This window comes from Lissotriton helveticus, chromosome 9 (assembly GCF_964261635.1).
Source record: "Lissotriton helveticus chromosome 9, aLisHel1.1, whole genome shotgun sequence".
NCBI classification, from domain to species: Eukaryota; Metazoa; Chordata; class Amphibia; order Caudata; family Salamandridae; genus Lissotriton; species Lissotriton helveticus.
Window position 1 is genome coordinate 903,358,570 of NC_136070.1, and position 23,871 is coordinate 903,382,440.

Genomic DNA, 23,871 nt, shown 5'->3' on the forward strand with positions numbered 1-23,871 from the left:
GCCGTTCTTTCAGTGCTCGCAGGAGTTCTTGGACAAATCAAAACAGGAGCATGGGGAATTCCCAGGTTGCTGGAGGTTTTGTTTGTTTAAAGAACGCGTTGTACTTTCTAGGAGTCTAAGGAAGTAGCCTTGCCTAATTTGGACTGCATGGGCTATGACTAAATATGGATATGGTTCTTATGCCTTTATAAGGATATTTATTTATTATAACCGTTTAAGGGCATAAATCGGGAATATCGAATTAGGGTCCTAGATAGAAACACAACACCCACTCCACGAATTAATGTCCATCATTACTAAAACTAAGCAATATTAAACATATAACGATGCATGTGTGTTTTCCAACCCACCCCAAAATACATAAATCGCATGTGAAATGGTATATGGTAAATACACGAAAAATGAGTATTGGTACTGTACCCTTTTCAAGCAGTGGTGTCATTCAGTTAAATGCATATATATATCAGCTGAATGAATTGCGAAAATTATACATGAAATGGCTCTGAATACAGAAAAGAAGGTTGAGACCACTTCATCACATATTAATACAAATGCTGTATATGTGCTATAGGCTGAGGTAAAATATTGTCTCTAGAGTTCCTAAAATAGAAGATATGTTCTCTAAGAATAGTTCTACTTTAAGCAGAGTATTTTGTGCCAAAGAAAGGGTAAATATTTTGGAAGTGAAAAAAAAAATAATTTCGCTTTCAAGGGAAAAAATAGTTCCAACTGTTTTCAGTAGCTTTTGTTTTTCAAAGCTGAAGGCCGAATTTCAGAGTTCAGGGAACGCTGTGTGCTTGTTGCTTTAAAAAAGTTATTATTTCTGTTCAGGGGAGAACATCATATCAGCCAGACTTGCAAAAAATTGGTCTACAACATCAGGTGAAAGTTCGACCAAGTTTGAAAATGCTGTAACAGTGCACGTGTGAGAATGATTGCTATCATCGATGTCAGGATCAGCAATGCTCACAGAAGGTTGTACCTGTGTGGTGCTGCTTTCATCTCGTACCCCACTGCCACATACTCGTAGTGGTGCAGTCTCAACGAATGCCGTCATCAGAATAGGTAGCCGCTGGGGACAACACGATGCATGAGCCGTTACAGGACATAGCAAAGTATCGATATCCATTGGTACTGCTGATGGTAGTGTAAGACAGATGTCCAACACGCATTCTTCTCCGCATAGCATACATCGAAGCACAGGTAAGATGCAATCTTGCCAGATTGGTCTAAATGAAAGAAACCAGGTCATATTCATATTCATATTCATAAGTCATATTTGACTGGATTAGCTCGTTCTTCGCCGGAAGAACCCAGAGAGTCCGCCTCCCCCCTTTTTAGATCAGAGGCCACCGAAGTAATCTGCGGTGTACCACAAGGATCATCACTCAGTCCCACCCTCTTCAACGTATACATGAGTCCCCTCGCATCCATCGCGCGCCAACACAACCTCAACATCATCTCCTACGCAGACGACACCCAGCTGATTCTCTCCCTCACCAAAGACCCAAACACCACCAAAACCAACTTACACTAAGGAATGAAAGATGTAGCCGAGTGGATGAAGAACAGCCGTCTAAAACTGAACTCGGACAAAACGGAAGTCCTCATCTTAGGATCATCCCCCTCTGCTTGGGACGACTCGTGGTGGCCACCGGCACTGGGAACCGCACCCATACCAACTGACCATGCATGTAACCTGCGCTTCATCCTGGACTCCTCCCTCTCGATGACCAGACAAGTCAACGCCGTCTCATCATCATGCTTCAACATCCTACGCATGCTCAAAAAAATCTTCCATTGGATTCCCACCGAAACAAGAAAAACTGTCACCCACGCACTAGTCACAAGCCGACTGGATTACGGAAACACCCTTTACGCCGGAACCTCAGCTAAACTACAGAAAAAACTCCAACGCATCCAAAACGCCTCAGCCAGACTCATACTAGACATCCCCCGCCAAGATCACATTTCCGGTCTCCTGAAAGACCTCCACTGGCTCCCCGTCAACAAGAGAATAACGTTCCGTCTCCTCACCCACGCACACAAAGCCCTCTACGACCTAGGACCCGAATGCCTCAACACGCACCTGTCCTTTTACACCCCCACCCGACAACTACGATCGTCCAATCAAGCCCTCACCGCAATTCCGCGCATCCACAGATCAACCATGGGGGGTAGATCCTTCTCCTTCTTAGCGGTCAAAACTTGGAATTCTCTCCCCACCCACCTCTGCCTTACACAGAACCACCTCTCCTTCAGAAAGCAACTAAAACTACTTGGATATTCGATAAGTAAAGTACCCTCCCTCCCCTCCCCCCTCCCTCAAGCGCCTTGAGACCCTCTGGGTGAGTAGTGCGCTATACTAATTTTTGAACTTGAACTTGAACATTCAGATCTCTTAGCCGGGCTAATCCGAGTGCTTTAGTGATGCGGTCCCGGTAGCGTAGAGCTAGGATCGTTTCTCCCATCGTTGCTGGAGTCTTGTCTGTGGCTTGGCTTGCCATATCGGAGCAGAAAAATTAAAAATAAGATTCCTGCCACGAGTCCCAAAAGAAGAGGCAGACCGCCAAAAATGGAATGCACAAAATTCGGGATAAAGCTCAGAACTGTTTCAAAGGGTGCTAACAGTCCCGAAAAAATTGTCTTAAATACATGTGCGATGCCACTGGTATCTGACATGTTTAAGATTTGGCTTAACATTTCTACGAAATGCACAGGGCAATTTGTTGATAATAGGGAATGTATCTCTGCTGTTGTCCTTGCGACTTGCAGATCATACGTTTCTTTGGACGAGGTCAAAGGCACAGTTGTTTGTAAAAGAATGGATTTCATTCTGCTTAAAGTATCAATTCGAATAGAAGAGATATTCAAATAAGGCCATATTGCCGTCTCCATGTCTGGAGTGTTGTTTGGATACAATACTTGCATACAGCAAGTGACCATGGAACTAACGCTCACGAGATAGGCTTTTCCTGGCACCATGCCACAACAGCTGTGGTAATTTATTAGAGCATAGCTGCCGTTGGAAAGCTGTCTGAAAAATGGCTCTATCTGTTTTGCAGGAGTGCCGTGCAGGTGACATGAAAGGTTATTCGAAGACCCTTCGCAGGCCCCATGCAAGTTAATACCTTGACACAGAAGTGTACCGCTTAGTGATTTCTTACAATTGTTACCACTAAGAAATATCTCCTTTTTCTTTTCATTATAACATTTGTGTGTATAAGGTAATTTCCATGTTGACTTGATGTAGCCTTTACCCAACCTTTCATACTGGCCCGCTGGTATATACTCTTGGCAATATTTAAACTGGAAAGTTGTTATCGGAATTGTAATTATTCTGTGTATTATCCATTCAATGACAGGTCTTTGTGACATTGTCAATGGTAATCTCTCAAGTTTTTCAATGCTCAGAATCGTATAGTCTGCTCCTTTTTGTGCCAAACTGATTTGTTTATCAGTAAAGTTAAAGATAGAGAATAATGACGTTGTGTTGATTAAACGCCATCGCACGTAGCCTGAATGCAGATTTTGCAACGTCCAGCCAAGCTGTACAATAAAACGTAATTGGGACTGACCATGTTGTAACATTAGTAAGTCCTGCTCTATTATATCAATAGCAGATGATACAATACTGTCCAGTGAATATATTCTGGAGGACAGAGTCGTTAACCGATTGTCCACAACAGAATGTGATTTTTCCAAATTAATACGATCAATTTCTCGTATTTTTTCTGCTGTTTCAATTTGCATTACTTTCCAAGCTTCGTTGTAGGCAGCGTATATACCGGCCGCTATGAAACGTTTTTGACGCTGTTTGCGTGGTCCCAATATGAAATCACGCAAGTCAGCACCGTCTTTAAGTAAAGTCAAGTGTTGCTTAATTTCAGCCAGTTTGGATTTCTGTAGCCATTCGAGGCATAGTTTCCCTACACTGTGTGTTGTAACTATCCCTGGATGTTGTCTCTGGGAGTATCTAGGGTCTGGCCTGTTCAGTTTTAACCCCTGTATTTTGTTCAGGAATCTATCTTGACAGTTATTTGTGTCTGTGGGCCAGATCAACCATTTTTTCCAATCAGGATGTGTTCTGTTTTGGTGAAAAATATGGGATACGTCTATCTCCACATCTGTAGTGTTATTACTATCAGGTATGGGCTTCGGAATAGACGGTTTATTTAAGTCTTTAATCTTGGCTAGGACAAGACAGGTTGTTTGCTGAATGGTGTCATTCAGGAATATTAATTGTTCTGGGATCATGCAGGCTCTAAATAATGCTTCTAAACCTTGGACCTGCCATTCTTTTGTACCCCAGATGGTTTTTGTTTCAATGTTGTTTTTCCAGAAATCAAAACTGAATGTAGTCATTTTTTCATAAAATGTTTCAGAATAAATCAATTTAGTATTTGTCAACATTGTTTTCATTCCTGTCTTATTTATCATTTTAAAATAAAACGTTTCTGCATCACTTGTGTTAAACCCTGAGAAGTATGGGAATTTCTCATAAAATGTTTTCGAGCTGCTTTTAGGCGGTGTTGCACAATGTTCCCATTGGTTAAAATTAAAAACATTTCTAGGTTGAGCAGATTTATGTAAATAATGATGACCAAAATGATTATAGCAGTACATTTCTTCATAATTTGATGAACCCTGTAAGTAATCATGTTCTGTAAATTTTGCTGACATTACTAAATCTGCCATCATATTATTAATATTTTCAAAGTCCCAATCATCAGAGAAAGTGCTTGGTTTTACCAAGTCACTTAATGAAACCTTAAACTGGTGTAGATATTTCAAGAGCTCAATCGGGCCAAAAATGTCATATTCAGTTCTGTCCCATGCTACCCCACCGGGTATTGGATTGGCTGTGACGTTCACTGATGATAGTTCTCTTTTTTCGATGTGAGATAACTTGTAAGGCTTTAGGACCAAGTTGATGTTCTGACTTGCTGTGTCCATTGTACTGTATTTTCCTTCAATGAATTTACCCAAACAAAGAACCATGATGAGCCAAAGCAGGAGGAAAAGTACACCTAACACAATCCAAAATTCAATCCATGGAGAAATCAGATAGGTTTCTTTGAGTCGATGAAAGAGTTCAGTTACTTTGTCTTTGAAAGTTTTTGCTGCTGGCGTTTCTTCATGTTCACTTGGATCATCAGAAAAGTCATCGAAATTGATAAAGTAGCCAGATGCAGTTCTGTCAATTGTTGGAATTGCTTCCGGATTTTCTTTAGTCTTTGGATCTTTCTTGGAGACATTAGTATAGTCCGACGCTACATCATTGTAGATAGGTGTTTCTTGACGAACTGTTGCAATTTAGGTTTCAAGAGGCACAAGTTCCATGGCTTTGTTGCATAGTCCTTTTTGATTCACTGCAAGTTTATCAAATGTGATTAGTCTCTCAGTTTGAACCTCTTGGATTGTAGCAAATTTTGGTACTCTGCTATTTCTTGGGAGTCCACTGGGCCTACTACTTATTATTGGCCACATGATTGTGGTTTTACCAGGTCGATTGATACAACTCGGTTCTCCTTTTTACCAGCAAGGGGCGGTAGTACAACTGATCTTGTTCCGCTGACAGCTAAGACAGGTACTGCTTTTCTGTAAGAAGGCCCAAATTCCTTCTTCACCGTGATTTTCTCTCTGACCAGATCCCCAATCTTTGGAATCCAGACAGGTCTTGCTGGGACAGGTGGTTTTTCTTCAGTGGCTGTTGGCTGTTGATTTAATTTTATGTTACTCAGGTTTCGTCTTGTTTCATTTAAGTCCTGTAAAACAGCCAAACGGTCTTTGATATCAAAGGATTTTTCTTCTACCACTGAAGTGTGACTATCAAGATCCTGAATGTGCATTCTAGTACCGAACAATAGTTTGTATGGACTGAGACCTTTTAGAGAATTTCTTGGCAGATTATTTAGACTATGATGGACACTTGTTAAACGTTGGACCCACCCATCACCCGAACCTAATACCCTCGCCGTTATAGATTGCTTTATGTCCCGTTTTTTTCTTTCCACTACCGCATTTCCCTCAGGATGGAAGGGACAAGAGTACCGCAATGCAATGCCCATGCTGGCCATGGCCTCCTTGTAAGCCCTAGAGCTAAACGCAGGACCCTGGTCAGAATGTAGCATGCCAATTGCGTATGTGCCGATAAAGACTCGCAAATCTTTTATAACAGTTCTGGCATCAGCCGAGCGCTGGTGTCTACATTTTAAGTGAATCTAGTCTTAAACATTAATGGGACGCATTTCTCCTGCTGGATTTTTGCGTATAGATAGCCTTATGCATTCTAATAGAAGGGTCCTGGCAATACACCGGTCGGTTCGCGACTGCGATCTCTGTTGCAGTTTGGACAGCCCATTGCAAATTTGTAATGTTGCAGGCTCATCCCCGGCCACCAGTATTCTGATTGTAATTCTTTCAGAGATTCCTTGATCTCTTGGTGCCTTAGACCCAATCCCATGTGTGCCGCTTCAATCAAGAAGACTCTCCTGTTCGTGTTTGGAATTACTCTATCCCCCACTCCAGGGATTTGAGCAAAAGGAACGGAGTTTGCATCAATTATGTATGTATTATTGAGTGGATAGTTCACAGGTAATGCTGCACAGTCGCCTTTCAAAGACACTTTTACCGCCAGCATGGTTTCCCCGTCTATGTATTTTTCTGAACGCTTTTTTGTGGCTACGGAAGCCGGTTGAGCTGCTTCCGCTGTGGGTCTGTGAGCCAATGAATTCCCTGCAACGTGAACGCCATCACGTTGATGACTCAGTGTATGTATCACGTGAGTCTTTTGTAGTTCTTTCTGCAAAAGAACTACCCGTTGAAAAAGCTTTTTATGCTTTATTGTGGCACCTGTGTCATCTTTGTAATCGTTTTGAACCCAGTTCTGCAAGTGAATATTGTAAGACCTGATGCAGTAATGTGAATCGCACACTATTAGTGTGGGGAATTCGCGATCTGCATTTTCAAGCACCATCTTTAAAGATCTTATTTCAGCTTGCTGAGTTGAGCAGTTTCTAAGTGATTCAGTTTTGGTAATTAATGGTCTGAATTTACCAAAGCGCCAGCGACCTTTAACATTCGCGCACGCTGCGTTGTAGGATTTCTCCTCTACATCGTAGTGTTGTGAAAATCTGTCCATATAGATTACACATGTGTATTGTTCGAGAGGCAGAATTTCGATTGGCAGAGGATATTCTTCTTCATATTCTAGATTTTCTAGTTTTTTCATTTTCGGGTCAAAATAGTATTTCACGTCTTCTGCAGCAAGATAATTTTCCCATTGTATCCATTTTGGATCTAATGCCACAGCAGTCAAATTGCGTGGGCTTGTTAATGCCTCAAGGGCTGATTCTGCTGTTAAAACAGTTATCCTTCTGCCTTGGGCTTGGGCTCTTTCTTTTGCTACAGCAGTTTCAACCGCTATTAGAATTTTTTCAGTAGAACTGAATTTTATTTCAGCTTGTGTATACAAGTGAGATTTGTAAGCTATTGGTACCGTTTCTCCCTCATTAGAGGTCAGGTACGTGAATCCGCATCTTCCTGGGATGACTCGGATTACAAGGTTGCGTACGTTTTCGCGAGTTTGCAATTTTGTTTTAGCTAACATGTCTGTTTGCAATGATCTTAAAATTTCTGTATGTTTCTGAGTCCAATTTATTGGTTTGAAATCAGGTTTTATTAATTCATAGAGAGGTTTACCCTCTCTGCCTAATTTAGAATGTATGTTCTTCCGAATTTCAGGAAACCTAGTATTGATTGTAAGTTCTTCAGCGTTTTAGGTGCTTGGAGTACAGCACACTTCTCTAAGAAGTTGTCTGCTAGGCTTTTGCCTTCACTTGATAATTCATATCCTAAAAACAGGACAGTTAGATGGGTAATTCGTGGCTTTTTAAAGTTGAATTTGTAACCCTCAGCTGCTAAACCAAGTATTATGGTGTTCACTCTTTTCAAGTCATCGTCTGTGCGATAGATGTCATCGACATAAGATAATGCTTCATCATCATATATTTGTAGTAACTCTGTTACTCTTGCTAAGAATAATCCTGGGCTATTCTTGAATCCCTGTGGGAGTCGACAGAAGTGTTTTTGCGACCCCATGATTGAGAACGGGGTCAAATACCTGCTCTCAGGTGCAATGTTTTGACAAAAGAATCCATTAGAGATGTCTAATGTCGTTTTGTATTTTTTGCGCTCAATGTTATTCATCAGTGCTGCACTGTGTGAGTTTTGTACTGCAAATGTTTTGCAACAGGAGTTTAAGTGTCTGTAGTCCAAAACTAGACAATATGAATCGTCTGGCTTGGAGACAGGAAACAAAGCATTGTTCATTTGTGAGGTGCATGTTTCAATCACCCCCTGGTATTCAAGTTGATCTAGGATCTCCCTGACTTGCTTTTTAGTTTCTTGTTTAACCAGGTACTGCCTTTGTGCAGTGGGTTGACTTTTTAACTGGATTTTGTGAGGAGGAGAGTGCTCATCCCATCCTACATGATTTTTGCATAATGCAGGAGCTTGGGCCACTGCCCATTTTCTTGCATATATGGATTTTTTATGAGTTGAAATATGATTTGAGAAGGCAGGCATAATCATTTCTTCGCCATGAGGGCACTCCCTGACAAACTCTGGTGGCCAGTCTTTCTCAGCTAACTGGATGTCATAGCCTTTCGAAAGGTTATCCCAAAAGAGACCCCTTACTTTCCTAGTCTTATCCCCTTCTTTACGCAGTGTTATTTTGTATATTTTATGAGGTTTGCTAACTCTGGTATCTGCAGTTTCCACCTGAATGTATTCATTCGTGTCCACTGTCTCCAGAAGATTCATCAGGATCTTGCGAGCTATGGTCACTTCTGCTGCACTGTCTAGCATTGTCTGGGCCCACTCTCCTTTTTTCAGTTGTGTCCTCAGTATTCTCTGCATGTTTAATTATTTTAATACTGGCTACCTTCTTTCTTGGAAATTGTAATTTTTTTACTTTGATGAGCAGGTTCCTTGTCTTTGGACTTGACGTGCTCTTCCTTGTGTTCTGACCGTCCTCTTCTTTCCGATTTCTGTGAGGAAGTCTGAAAAGATCGAGAGGGACGTGTTTCAATATCTTGATATCTATCAGGTTTTCATAATTTATCCCTATCTCTAAGGTTGTATCTTTTCTCAGACGGCTCCCTCTGGGGAGACTTGTTTCCTTGGTCCGGAGATCTTTCTCTCCGTTGAGGAGACCTTCCTCTGGACTGGAATCTTTTTTTTTTTGGTAGTGGATTGTTTATTACCATCCCAACTCTTTTTTGGAGTATTTAGATTATTTTTAATAAAAGTTTTTTCAGGATTTTCAGTTAGTTGGGGTTTTACTGGTTTCCCACCCAAACTATCTCTTCCTAGTTCTTCATAGGATTTTTCTATGATTCTGGCAAGTTCAAAAGGTTGTTCTGCTATATCTGTTTCTTTCAAATTCTGGCGGATCGCCACAGATGCTGCTTCTCCTTTTATGTTGGCTAATAATATAGCCGAGACCTGCTTGAAGTCTTTCAGTAATTTCATACCCAGAGTTAAAGCAGGTTCTGGACCATATTCATTTTGAATCTGTCTTAGCACATCTGGTATAACCACCATGGACGGAACACCATGTGTTTTTGTGTAAATGGAAGCAAAGACTGTGCCCCAAGTGTCACAGTCCTCCACTTATGGTGCGATCCCCATTGGAAGACAGATAGTCAGAATTCTGTGTTTCTCAGTAGGTGTAGTATCAGGAAATACTGCCTCTATTTAAGTTATTTTTTGTGCTAACCAGAATGGAATTTGTTCCCGTTTTGAGGGTATTTTACCAAGACATGATTGTATGTTCTGTGGTGTAATTTTGTTTGTGTTCCCCTGATGAGGGGTCAGCTGTGGAATGTTAATTGCTGGTTGGACTGTTGAAGTCCGCATTACATATTGGACCAATTGTCTAAGTATTTTAATTAATATTTTTAGCTGGGCTAAAAGTTCCGGGACTGACATTTTATCAATGTCTGGATGTGGTGTGTAGCTGGCTAGAACCGGCCACGTTGATCCGGGTCTACCTAGTGGACCGAGCCTGGTGATGTGATTTTTACGTTTTAGGGCGCCTTTAAACCAGAGCAGGAGCTCTTGGTAATTTAGTGGGATTTCAACATCCTCGAAAGGAGTGTATTCATCCGAAGGTTCCTCTATTTTGTAATAGTGGGATTCTTTTGTTACAGCATTTGCTGCTGGAAAGTATCCATGAATAGAATACCTCTGTCTGCCGATATTCATGGGCCTCTACCACGAATATGACGGTACCACCTCGTGATGTTAGTCCATTTTCTATAAGTTTAATAGTTATAGTTATTCTTATATTTGCCGGAATGAAAATAGCATTCGGGTCTTCATCTTGGAGACTTGCGTCATCCGCTAGGAGTTGAGCTGCTATTCTAGCTGCCTCCCTTTCGTCTTCACTTTCTACCATTTTACTGACAGAAAGTTCTTTGTTGCAGAGCAAGTTTCAAGGAAACAAAGATTAGGTGCACAATATTTTGGAACACTGTATCCTTCAACGTTGACTAAACCAAAAACTATACATAGAAATCTCTTCCTACTAAGTTCCGGCGGATTTTAACCTTTTACCCACTCCAGACGTCTTTTGGAGTTTTTACAGGAAAAAGGGTTCTGTGTGAAAAAGCACGACTGAGTTACTCTAGTGTCTTGTGTTAGATTATCGCCTTACCAAACGTTGGGCGCCATGTAGTGTAGTTCCTATATTCCCAATAGGCTCTGCGCATTGGAATAATATAAACAGCAGTGTAGACGTAGGACTGAGGTCGACTAGGTCTCTACTGACTATATTAGACTTAATTAGTTTTGCCAGCTAGCTTAGAGGTCACTAGAAACTTTCTCGAATAAACAAGGAGGAGTTTAACTTCCCTGGATAGACAAGAAGGGATTAGCTTCTGACAACCATAAAACATGACAACTTTGCTCCCTCAGAATAAGAGTGTATCTCTAGAGTTGTGTGAAAACAATAGACAGCTATTTCACTCAGTCAATCGTGCATACTTAGTTTCACCAGAGTGCAGAGAATAGAGAGACGGCGTTTTCAATAAAAGGTGTTATTTATTGAGCAGTCTTCTTTCTCATGCAAGAGAAATGAATTGCCATCTTTGCAATACTTATCATAAAGTAAAGTGCGTACAGTAAAAGTAGTATTATGAAATAATACTGTAAAAGCATTGATATGGTTTCTTAGCCATATGATACTTTAAAATAGATAAAATATATATACATACATAAAACATTGACTAACGTACTCAACTGGGGCTTCTAATCTACGCCTACCCTGGTGTACCTGACCTAAGCCTAATACGTGGGAAGGAGTAAGTAAGTAACAGTTTAAGTTAAGTTGGTTTTTGCCAAGGAATCTGAATCAAGAATTCTCTTTAAGGGTTTAGCCAGCTCCGTACCTGGGTAATAGAAAGCAGGAGGTCTGGTATCTCTCTCTTAGGACTCGATATCCCAGCAACCCGCAAGGGCGGTTGGAAACACCGGAGCTGGATTTTCTCGGCTGGAGAAAAAGACAGCGTCTTTCTCAGTGCGTCAAAAGGGAGGTGCGGCGTCCGTCGGCTCTCGCATCAGCTGGGCTCTCGGGCATGTAGATAGCCGCTCTGCTCCAAACCACCGTGTGTTTGCTTAAGGCAACGTTGGTATATTTATACCCGAAAGGTGCCGGGTTTGACGTGAGGTTGGACATAAGACGTCAATAAAGATGTCACTAAGAACTGGCCGTTCTTTCAGTGCTCGCAGGAGTTCTTGGACAAGTCAAAACAGGAGCATGGGGAATTCCCAGGTTGCTGGAGGTTTGGTTTGTTTAAAGAACGCGTTGTACTTTCTAGGAGTCTAGGGAAGTAGCCTTGCCTGATTTGGACTGCATGGGCTATGACTAAATATGGATATGGTTCTTATGCCTTTATAAGGATATTTATTTATTATAACCGTATAAGGGCATAAATCGGGAATATCGAATTAGGGTCCTAGATAGGCAACAATCTCATTCAAGGCCTGACTTTCCTACAGAACACCACAGATTTCATTCTAACAACGGACGCCTCCATGTAGGGCTAGGGAGGTCATCTACAGGACTTGCAAGTTCAGGGCAAATGGTCTTCAGTACAGAGAAAGCAGCAAATCAACAGCTTAGAGCTCAAAGCCTTATTCCTATTGCTCCAAGCATTCCTACCAAGAATAGCAGGCGCCTCAGTCTTGGTTCGTATGACAATACGACCAGCATGTACTATGTCAACAAGCAAGGAGGAGCAAGTTCCATTACGCTATCTCAAGAAGCACGAGAATCATGGGAATGGACAACACACCATGGGATCTCGTTAAAAGGCTGAGCATGTCAGGGGTCTGCACAATACCCTAGCAGCTTTCTAGCCAGGTTCCATGGTAAGTTTGCTATCAGTGATGATGCCCATACTTTTTACTTCTGACTTGGAGGATGGGTAGTTTCCTAGGGACTTGGGCCATCTAAGTTCACCCCATAGGAAGGGTTGATTACCAACTACTAATAACGCCTTCTTGTCGCCATTACGTTTTAGGCAAGTGGCTGCCATCCAATCTGCAACTTGTGTTAGGCAGATAGAGAGAGAGATTTATTTTTTTATAAAAACAAAATGATTGAACTTGTACTAATTGACCACTCAGGGGGTAGCTGTTCTAGTTTACTGCAAAAATGGAGCACTCCATATTGTTATATTTATTTACTAAATAGTCAAATTGCAGTACACCTACAGACTGCTATTTCAGGGCAAAAAATGTTTTATATGGCTACTGAAGTGTGTGGCAAAATTACTTTTTTGTACAGGTCATTGGGACATTCAGAACAAATTTACTGGGTAAATACAAATAAACTATTTGTACAAACTGTGTGTGAGCTACTTTCACTATGTTCTGTGACAACAACACAAACACTATAGTTTTAGTGGTAAAATTTCCTTTATCCTAAGGCCCTACCCATACCTCTTCATATTCTTCAGAGAGGTGTGACTACAACAGTGATCTCATGAGTTAACAACATACTTACACAGAAATAGTTATTAGTATTCTTTACAACACTTATGATGTGTAGAAGACATACAAAAACTGAAGTGAGATGCTTCACATTAGTCTCTGTATCTGCATGTAACGTACCAGGGCATACACTTGATACTTGCCATATAATTGTTTAAAACATTACACATAAAATTGTCATATAATTGTTTTAAAAATACATTACACATAAAGTACATATTCATGACAGTTTAGATAACATTATAAAAATGAACTTAATAGGTGTAGCATCTTTACATTTGTTTTTTTGTTTCAGAACAATTTTATTAGGTTTTATACATACAGGAAATACATGAAAAAAGTACATATAAAGTATTTGACCCAAGGAGTGAAACCAATAAGCTGATTAAGACAACAGAATAACTCATAAACTATAGGAGGTACATATCAGTCGGTAGGAGGAGTGAGTGTATTGGTGTGATGTTTGGTTGATTAATGTTGCCGTGGTAGTGAGTTTGGTTGGTAGCTAATAGATGACTGAAAAGTAGCTTATTTGTATGTTGGTGGATGTGGAGTGATAGAAAATAGAGAGACAGGTAGATCGAAGAGACGGAGATAGCAAAAGGTGGGCAACAGGAAGTGTCAGAACGTGTCAGTGATGAAGGGTGAGGAACTGGGGTGTAGGGAAGTGAAGTAATGAGGGGTGGAGATAGGGTGAGGGAGGGGGAGAATGAGGAGTGGGAGGTAGTAACCCCTAACTTAGGAGATGGGGATAATTCTATATATATAGTTATCCATTTTAGTCCAGATTCTCCCCTTAATCTATGGTGAGGATTTAAGATATGTGTTAATTGCACCTCTGTAAATTCAACTCATTCCCACCACATGCTGGAGGACAGTTTGGAGGAGTCCTTCCACTCAGTGAGGAGGACTTTGAGACCGGTTGTGACTAGTATATCCCATAAGATTTGTTCATCTTTGTTCAGTGTTTGTTTTACTTCTGGTGGAAGTATACCTAGTGTAATGGGTACAAAGTATAAAGTCCAATTTGTGTGAAGAATTTGTGATATGGTGTCACTGATATCCAGCCAGAACATTTTAATGAAGGAGCATTCCCAAAGCATGTGTCTCAGTCCAGTGTTTCCTTCTTGCAACTCTAGCAGGTGTCCGAAGGGTGGAGGCCTAGTTTATAAAGTTTGGCCGGGGTCCAGGGGGTCATATTGGCAATCCAGTAGCGACATTGTACCAGTGAGGGGGTTATTTTGTTGGTGGAAAGGTTTTCCCATATGGTCAAATATCACAGGGAAAACCAAATGAGGTAAGCCCAGATGCTATCTGCTGCAGGCTGCTTGGGAAAAAGGAAATGGATCATGGGATAGCATGGGGTGTGCTTTATAGTGTGCTCAGCAGGTGTGACCACTTAGAACATTACTCTGAGGTGCATGACTTAAACATCCATCTTTCAGATGGAACGCTATGCCACGGAAAACCCATTTTGGAATGTATTTCCTCCGACAGTACTCCATTGCGAACCCAGAATGCTGATTGAGGTATATAAAGTAGGCAGGCAGGATTCCCCCATACTAACGCCGACAGACTGTTATCCAACAGAAGAGGATTTTATTCCCTGCATGATCCGTACTTCTGTTAGGATTAGGGATCTCCGTCCTACAAGATGGGTGGTGGTTCTCCTTTTCTATATATTAATCAACAGGAAGTACTCTGCAAAGGTGGTGGGCCCTAAGAGGGGCGATATATATATATATATATATATATATATAGGCGGGCGGCCCACCATTCCACCAATGGGACAAAGTCAATTACTCCATTCCCATGACAGTGGAACTGCCCACCTATTGTATAAATGATGGCCAAGCAGGCAGTCATTTATAAAAGCAATGGCAGGAAGCACCATCACAGGGGTTCCTGTCAGTGCATTTTACTCTTTCCCACAGGGCTATGTCAGCAGAACGCAACCCTGGGGCACAGAGTAATTGTTTTTCTTTACAAAAAGAAAGTCCTGAAACAGGATTTTTCTTTATGTAAAGAAATATATAATGCTCCCATGCCAGCGGTAGCATTATAATGTTTTTACTGTTCCTTATCGCCAGGTTTAATCAGAAACAGTAAAAAATCACTACAAGTCTGCCCATCTAAATTGGACGGGTGGACATGTAGTCATTTATTTGATGCCCTTAGTCCCAGGGGCAGTAGGAGAGTAGTCTCCTCTATGACAAAACGTAAGGTCCTCCTGCAGGTAAATCAGGCGGGCGTACCTTCATGTTGGTGGAATGTATATACATGCCACCAACATATAAATAACCCCACATGTCTTAGGCAACATATAAAGAGATGTGTATAGTCAATTAAATGTCTTTGTCAGATTATGCATAGGAAAGACTTTGCCGAAAATCAGGTTGTCAGAATATTTGGGCAACACCAGGAATAAGAACATTGATTTTCCTTTGGATTCACGTTGTTTAAAGAACCTCCACAGTATACATCAAATGAGATGCAGAATTGGGATACTGCTATTTCTAATGTTTTGGAGAATGACGCAGATACAATTCTTCAGAGAGAAATGTTTTGGATGTAAACTTTAAACACTATCCTCTGTTAGGTATTATATTAATGAATTGGCCTAGAATTTGTTTTTGGGATTCACTTAGTATTGTAGAACTATCATAGTATTAGGTAAGTTACAGCGCTTTTTGTGTTTAAATTATGGATAGAGGTACAATCACATCTAATGATGATGGTTCCTCCTGTACACATTGAGTTCTACAGTGGACTTTTTGCTGTAAAAATTGATTTTATTACCTTTATTTTATTTGATAAATTGTTCATTTTTTTGCTCCTCTGACAAATATATGTAAATGTTTTTATGGTTTATAATCCTGGCTATAGGTATTTTCAAAGAAAATGCATTGAATTAAGACTTAATGTTCAAGGGAAACAGGTAACATCTTCATTGATGTGAATCAAATGGATATAAATGGATTCAATGAGCATATGTACAAATACATATTGTGTGAATTTGATGGTGAAGTCTTTGTGTTGGTAGTCAATGTTTTAAGTAATTGTAGATCTCTGTGGCTCTTTAAGTTTAGTTATGAACAGTCACAGTAGTCCACAATTCCCCAGAGGTTTTTACTTAAGCCAAAATATGAAGGTGCTGTCACAATATCCTGCACTTTTGTTGTATTTGCTGATACGCCATTCATTGTAAATATATGTGAATTTTGCTTTTTGTTAAATAGATAGGGGCTTTACCTTAGAAGTGCAGGATCTGCAAACAGCCTATGTAAAGGTATCCACAGAAAAGCACTCACAATTAAATGTTTTTTTGTCGTAACAAAAGGAATTTATAGACAGTATTTAATTTGTGAAGGTAATGGGACTCATTTTTACAGACTTGGGCATAATTTTCATTATCGGTCTTTTCAACTCAAACCAGGAAATTGAGAAAAAATGAGGCAGAGAAAGATTAATTGAAATGAGTGAGCCAGAGAGGAAAAGCCTGCTAGTGTAAGATAAAGAGGCTGAAATGTATGGTGGTACAAGAAAGGCATGAGATGGAAGTAATCTAGACTAGGCTGCATTGTTATTCAGCAACACTGAATATTCGGCAGCTCCAGTGGTAGGCTGTAAGAAAAACTTTAGGAACCTGCAATGCCATTAGCTGAATTGCCAGTCTTAATGCCATAGGTACTGGGTGTCTCATTGAAAATGTGGAACCACCACCCAAGTCAACTTAGTCACTGCCTCGTGCTTCCATACCCTGAAGATGCTGAAGAAGATTTTCCAATGGCTCTAAAGCAGCTCCTGTAAAACTGTCATACTGCCCTGGTCACAAGCATGCTTGACTACGGGAATGCCCTCTATGGTGGGATCCACACAAAACTCAACAGAATGCTGCAGACCACTTAGAATTTGGCAGCCAGAATCACTCTCAACACCTCATGTTACGATAACATCACACCACACCTGAAGAAGCTCCACTGCCTCCCCATACACATATGAGCACAATTCATACTTCTTACCCACACATTCAAAGCACTACATAACACTGGCTGAGTATACCTCAACAATGACTTCTGCTTTCACAAACCTTCCAGACACCACTGCTCTTCTGAACTCCTTTTTCAAATCTCATGTATACGGAAAACCTGATCAGGAGGAAAAGCTTCACTTACAGCATGCCTAAAGCTTGGAACAGCTTGCCACTACACATAAGAGCCTCCTCCTCACATATTGAATTCCATATGGAGCTGAAGACCTGGCTTTACGAGCAGTCCCTGTAGGCTCTAGGTTTGGCTAGGCTCACTCCTGCTCAGTGCCAGGATACCGTTCCTGGAGATAGTGTGCTCTACAAATCTGCATAACATAACACACACTGTATTGGCAGCCTGAAATTCATGTGGAGAAGGAGCTTCCATTTCCCAGCATTTCATTGATATACTTCTAGGATGACCCACTTCGTCCCAGGATTTCCCATGCAGCTGTAGTGGTGCTTTGCCTTTCATTCAACTTCTTGTGTTTTCTCACCCTCTTTGTATTTGAGAACAGATCTTAAAGACCTTTGTGGGAAAAGCAAATGTGGATTGGTGTTTAAAGCAGTGTTATGGTGCAATAGTGCAGATGTTCTAAGCAGAGTAACACCCTATATATATAATTGTTATTGAATAGATAGATTGATTGACCTCAGCAAAGGTGCTGTCTGTCGTGAAATGTCTGCTTGACTACCCTGCTCTCTTTTGTCTCAAGGACAGTTTCCTGAGAAGATGAGCAGCAAGAATGGGGAATGTGCAATCTGAAACACCACAAGCGGCCTCCCCTACCCAGATTGAAGAGAAGAGTGATGTGCAACTTTTAGAGAAAACAAACAGACCACATACTATCGACAAAATCAAATATGAAGTTGAAAGTAGAACTTGTGATGACACAGAGAAGTATGTATCCAAAGACGTTGGGCATCTAAATAGAGAATCCAGGCTAGGACAGCCCAAGGAAGAAACTACAGACATGGGAGGCAAGTGCAGCAAGAATATGTCCTGGAAGGTTACCAAGAGGTGGAGCTCCAGTGTAGGGAAAATGCCTAGCGTCATGACTACTGCCACTGCTATAAAAGGAACAGCAAATTCTCCCAAAGAGACTGGATTAAAAACAACGCCACCTAATGCACAGGCCATCTTGACGGCCCAAGGCTGTCTAGGAAGTCGACTCTCTGAGGGTGAATCTGTAGATCCCCCAGCCGCCAGTACTGAGTCAAACAAGCAGAACACAAACCTCAGTCTTCTGAAGACTAGCCTTAAAGTTCCCACCCATGATAACTTGAAAACTAAGAAAGCTGTGCCTAATGAAAAGGTCAAGGGATCCAGCAATTCTACAGAACACCAGAGAGGGCAGTTAAACTTGACACCAAAAGGCGAGGCAAGTTCATTGTCAAAGCCACAAGATCCATTGGGGATGAGATTGCCCAGAGTAGCACAAACTTCCAATCCAACAAAAAATAGCATACCCTTAGAAGGGTTGACATCAGTACCAAAGACACACTGTCAAAATGTCCAAAAACACTCAGGCCAAAGTCATAGCATGAACAGCCAAGGAACAAGCAGTCAGAGACTGCACAGCCCGGCAGGACGCAGTAGTCAGAATGTGAACAATGAAGCTGCTCACTGTCAAAGTACTCACACCCAAGCAGCTTCTTCCTCGAATGTTCATAGCCAAGCAGCAAGCAGGGAACATTGTCAAATCCACAGTGTGCACACTCAGAGTGTGAACATCCAAGCAGCACAGAGTCATAGCCATCCTGCACACAGTGAAAACCTACAAAACCATGTAACCCACTGTCAGAGTGTGCCTAGCCACATAGTCCACAGCGAAAACACACACAAACACGCGACCAGCAGTGAGAAACCACAGAACCAAATAGCTCACAGTCAAAGTCTGCTCACCCATTTGGACCGCAGACAAAATGTACAGTGTAACTCAGTTTCCAGTGAAAAGATACACCACCCAGGAGGCAAAAATCAACAGTTTCACACTCATGCAAGTCACACAATGAGCAAGGAGAGTCAGGGAGACAAGCAAAAAGGGTCACTGAAAAAAAATAAATCCCAAGAACCTCTTCTTTTGACTAAAAAACAGACCTATGATGGTGTGGCAGACACACTGTTCAGAGTGAAGGGTACCAGTGTACCCTACCCAAGACCAGCAACCCCATTTCCGATATCTTTTACTCAGAAGGACATGGAGGACCCATCGTATTTAGAGGAACACGACAAATTTAGTCTGTTAGGAGAAGGTCATAGCAGCGAGGAAGAAAACTATAACCAGCGAAAGAATTGTAAGGAACCTGCCGGGGGGCATGGAGATGGAGCACTGGAGGGAGGGGACCCAAAGTTGTCAGATGATAGCTCTCAAGCACCCACAGTCACTGAACTGCAGCTCATGCCCACTCTTAAGAACCTGGCACAGCATGAGACAAACGAAAGCTTAAAAAACTATGCCTCTGTGGTAGCCACTACCAGTCCCATGGTGGAAGGGAGAAAGCCTTTCCTTCAGCAAGATGTGAGCAATCAGCAAAACACAGAAGACTTGCTCACTCAAGGGCTTTCTAGTACTGAGGCGGCTCAGCAAAGGGGAAACATTCAATTTTCTTCTGGGGTGTCTTATGCAGATGCCTTAAAACAAAAATCTCAGCAAAGGTCTGCTCAGATGATTTCAGAGCAACCCATAGCCCTGAACACCCCCTACGGGAACAAAAAGTCTGCTCCAGCGAAATTGGATGATAGTATCACAGCGTCCACCATGGCACCTTCATCCCCCTGCAAGAATAACTCAAGTTCTGAGCAGATGAGGGACATGCTGTATGAGCAACTGAAAAAGAAGTTAAACAAAGATAAAGAAAAAGTCATTGAGAACAGCCCTTCAAAATATTCTAAGCATCAATCACATCAGACCCAGCCTGGAAAGCAAGAGACAAGTACCCCAAGACAGAGAAAGTCCCAACATAAGTCTCAACATTTGCTGCGTGAGGCCAGTACGTTAAGGGAAACCAAACACCATCAGGGTCAGCACGTGCTGCATGAGACAAGTTTGGCTGCACAGACCAAACAAGCCCAGCGCCAGCACAGCGAGTCGAGCACTCTAACACAAACAAAACCACAGCAGGTTCAACGACATCTACCTGAAACGAGAATCTCAATGCAAGCAAAATCTCAGCAGAATACCCACCCTGGGCTGCATGATGTTAATGTCCATTCTCAGGTAAAAGTGCAGCCAAAAGTCCATCATCCATCGCAGGAGGCAAATATGTCAAAGCATGTACAGCAGCAGCAGCAGGTGCAATACCTTTGCAACGAGGGAGGTCATTTGACACTGGCAAAACACCGCCAGGCCCAGCGACAGATACACGAGGCAAGTTCTGTAATGCAATCAAAATCACAGCAGAAGGCAAAGAATACATTGCACCCAATGGTGCCACAGTCACAGGCAAAAATGCAGCAAAATGCACACCAGCCACCTTTGGACGAAAATGCAGTAAAACAGACAGCACAGCAAAATGTTCAGCCCCCGTTGCATGAGACAAGTACTTTAACACAATTAAAAGTGCAGCAAAAGGTACAGTCCTTAATGCATGAGCCAAGGCATCTGTCACCTGGGGAAATCCCGCCGACCCAGTGCCAACAGCAACAGGCGGGCTGCACAGCACAAGCGAAACAACGATATGTGCACGACGCCCAACATCAGGTGCATGAGATTTCTACCCAAACTCAGGCCAAACAGCAGGAGGTCAAGGGTCTGCTTCCTAAGACAAGGACCCTAACACAGATGAAACAGCAAAAGGCACAACCTCCACTGCATGATGGCTGTACTCAAAATCAGGCACAAGTGCTGCAGAAGGCACAACATCTACAGAAGGAAACTTCTTCAAAGCAGACTACTCAGCAGCAGGATCAGCTGCCCAAGAAAAGGGCCCGAACAGATGATAAACTACAGCAAAAGACACAGCCCCAAGAGCAGGTGAATAATCAGATAATGCCACATGTACATCAGATGGCACAACATCTGCCACAGGAAGCAACTGCCTTAAAGCAGACGACACAGCAACTGGAAACGCAACTGCTGCAGGAGGCAGATCCCCTAACACAGTCAAAAGTAGGACCACAGGTACAGGAATCCCTTCAAGGGACAAGCCTTCAAACACAGGTAAAATCAGTAAAACCCCATAAGCAGAGAGTGAAGCTTCTGCTACATGAGGTAAATACTATAAAACAGGCAAGGCAAGAGCAGATGCTGCAAGAAGCAGTTACAATATCACAGTCAAAACAGCTGGTACAGCAATCAAGGCTCCCAAGGACAAGTGAGGGTTGTGTCCTGAGCCCAGCTGCAAAGATTTCAGAGTCACAGTGTCCTCTCATTCCTGTTGCACAACCCGAAAGGCAAGACCACCAAAACAATAAGACACCCAAAATCATCCAGACATCAGGAACCTCAACTCAGCAGGCTTCCTTTAACTTCACTGGTGCAAAGCCCACATTTGATTGGAGTAGCCAGAACTTGCTTAATAACCATTTCCAGTTCAGTAGCATTACAAAAGCTGAGGAAACCAAAAACATGCCTGAATCACTGGTGCACAATGAGACCATATCGGCTTCTCAGAATGGGTTAATTGTAAGCGAATCCCTTGCGGTCCAGACTACAAGCAAATGTCAAGAGAATCTGACAGCCCAGGCTAAGGAAGGTCTGCATAGTCTACAAAGATTCCCACAACAAGGTCTTCAAAAACCAGGGCTCCCCGAGCAGGATTTAAAAACAAAGCAATTACCTTTGTTGCCAAATCAAGGACATGGTAAGATACTACCAAATACACCTGTGGCAGACAAGGATCCCCAAACCTTTTCTCTCTCTGTAGCTCCCTGCTGTGGATCACCTGCTAAGCTGAGAAAGTCCACCGTCCCCCATCCAGTCGATTTAAAAATTAATGTAACCATCAAAGATAACATGCCACAAAGTATAATGCGGGTCCAGGCACATCCTCAAACCTCACCTGGGAAAAAGGAGCCTACCGCTCCCACAAAGACAATTCTTCCATCTGCTGTTCTTGGTAAAGAATTGTCTGAAGTTGAAGTCTCAAACACTGGATCTGTCCCACCACTAGTGGCTCCATTAGTGGACAAACCTAACCATCCCAAGGTTCAGGGTGACCTCACCAAGGCTACATCCCAAACCAAGATGAAAGTGAAAGGTCAGAGTACAACGAGGGCCACTTCCAAACCCCCGTTCCGATCTCAGAGCCAGCAAAAGCGAACTACAAATTCTGCTCACCTGTCCCAGGAAAAAGCTAACCTGCTCTCCCAACCTGAAAACAAACAACTAAGGAAGACAAAGGAGAAGAAAGAAGGAGAACTTATTCAAGCTTCACAAGAAACAAAAGCTGAAGGAATTCTAGGTGAAGCTTCCTCTGCTATTTCCACATCCCAAACTGAAACAGACCAGGAGGCAAGAAGGATTTCAGAGAAGGTTCTGCCCACTGGACTCTGGCCATCTTTCCAGGTGGACAGCTCCTGTCCAAACAAGTGCCTCAGCATTAACCAGACTGAGAGGAGGCTGCCGGAAAATGTAGATAAGTGGTAAGTCACATCTGTGAGTAGTGGGCAAGTAGAGTTCCTAGATATGTCTTCTCCACACGATCTTCTTACAGTGGTCTTTTGTTTTAAATCCTACATTGAGGTCAGCTAGTTCTCTGCAGCACAGCCCTACCTTCTTTCTCTACACATAGGTTTTGTTTGTGAGTGTGTAAGTTGCAATGTAATTTGACTTGCAACTTTGTAAATTTCATTAGTTTTTCAAAATGCAAAGCTCATGGAGTTTCAAAGAAAACGTAAAGATAGTATCAGAGGCCCTGTGCATCAGTGGGAAACCCTTCCTGCATGTTTGATGGCAGAGTGTAGATCCCTGTTGGAGTCCAAACCCCAGAATGTCCCAAGCCCATCTCCAACCCCACTTTTTGTCCCTGGCCCCAGTACTCACAAGCTGAAGTCCGCAAGAGCCATCCCTCACTCCTACATCCCACATATAGCTTCATAGCTTCAGCAACCCTGCCAAAGCCCAAGCCCTGCCCTGTCACCTGTCCAGTCAAATGCCAATCTTTCATGTCTCCAGCTGTCGTCAGTCTCAGGAGGCTTCCCTTTTCCCAGATGGGATATCATGTGATATAAAACAACACTGTTATGCAGGTTTGAACACTTAGTTTCCCAATGCATAATGTCCAAGTTTGCAAGACAAAGTAGGAAAAGGTTTTACTGCTGCTTATTTCTTGTATCTGTTTGATTGGCGGGGTTAGATCCATCAGAGTACTTACATAACTGAAAAGTGAGACTAAAGTTTATCAGCAGAGCAACATTACCAATAATGAGAAAGGAAAAAAGTGATGGATGACATGCTTGAATTAATATCAATGACTTGTAATTGCTTAGACTTGGATTTTGTCCATCATTCTTAGCTTGCTCTTTCACTTTAAATAGGGTCCAACAATGTGCAAATCAGCCTTGATATGCCCAAAAGGGAAAGTCTGAATCAAACGTCTAGACCCTGCTCCTACTAAATTGATATATAAGCACTCCTAGACATACGTTGTCCTTGTTTGGTCACATCAATGAGATAAAGGTTGAGTCCTATGGCACTGCGAGCTACAGGATGCATGTCGGGCAGACCCTCCCACATAGAGAAGACCGAACACTTATAGATCAGATGGTTGAATTTATTGCAGCCACTGATGATTACTCTGGATTGAATTTCATTGTATCACTTTTGACTCCCTAT

General features: G+C 42.1%; 1 protein-coding gene across 5 annotated transcripts in view; it reads left to right on the plus strand.

Annotated features, from left to right (window-relative positions):
• Positions 1 to 23,871, plus strand: part of LOC144781977 (uncharacterized) — a 393,757-nt gene that overhangs the window by 266,223 nt on the left and 103,663 nt on the right. For 3 of the 5 annotated variants that reach the window (XM_078661070.1, XM_078661074.1, XM_078661073.1), the window contains exon 2: positions 17,809 to 22,679. In XM_078661070.1, the coding sequence (XP_078517196.1) occupies positions 17,839 to 22,679 (4,841 nt within the window). In that variant the 5' untranslated portion in view covers positions 17,809 to 17,838. The remainder of the gene's footprint in view (positions 1 to 17,808; positions 22,680 to 23,871) is intronic. The other 2 variants (XM_078661075.1, XM_078661076.1) reach the window with 1 other exon arrangement.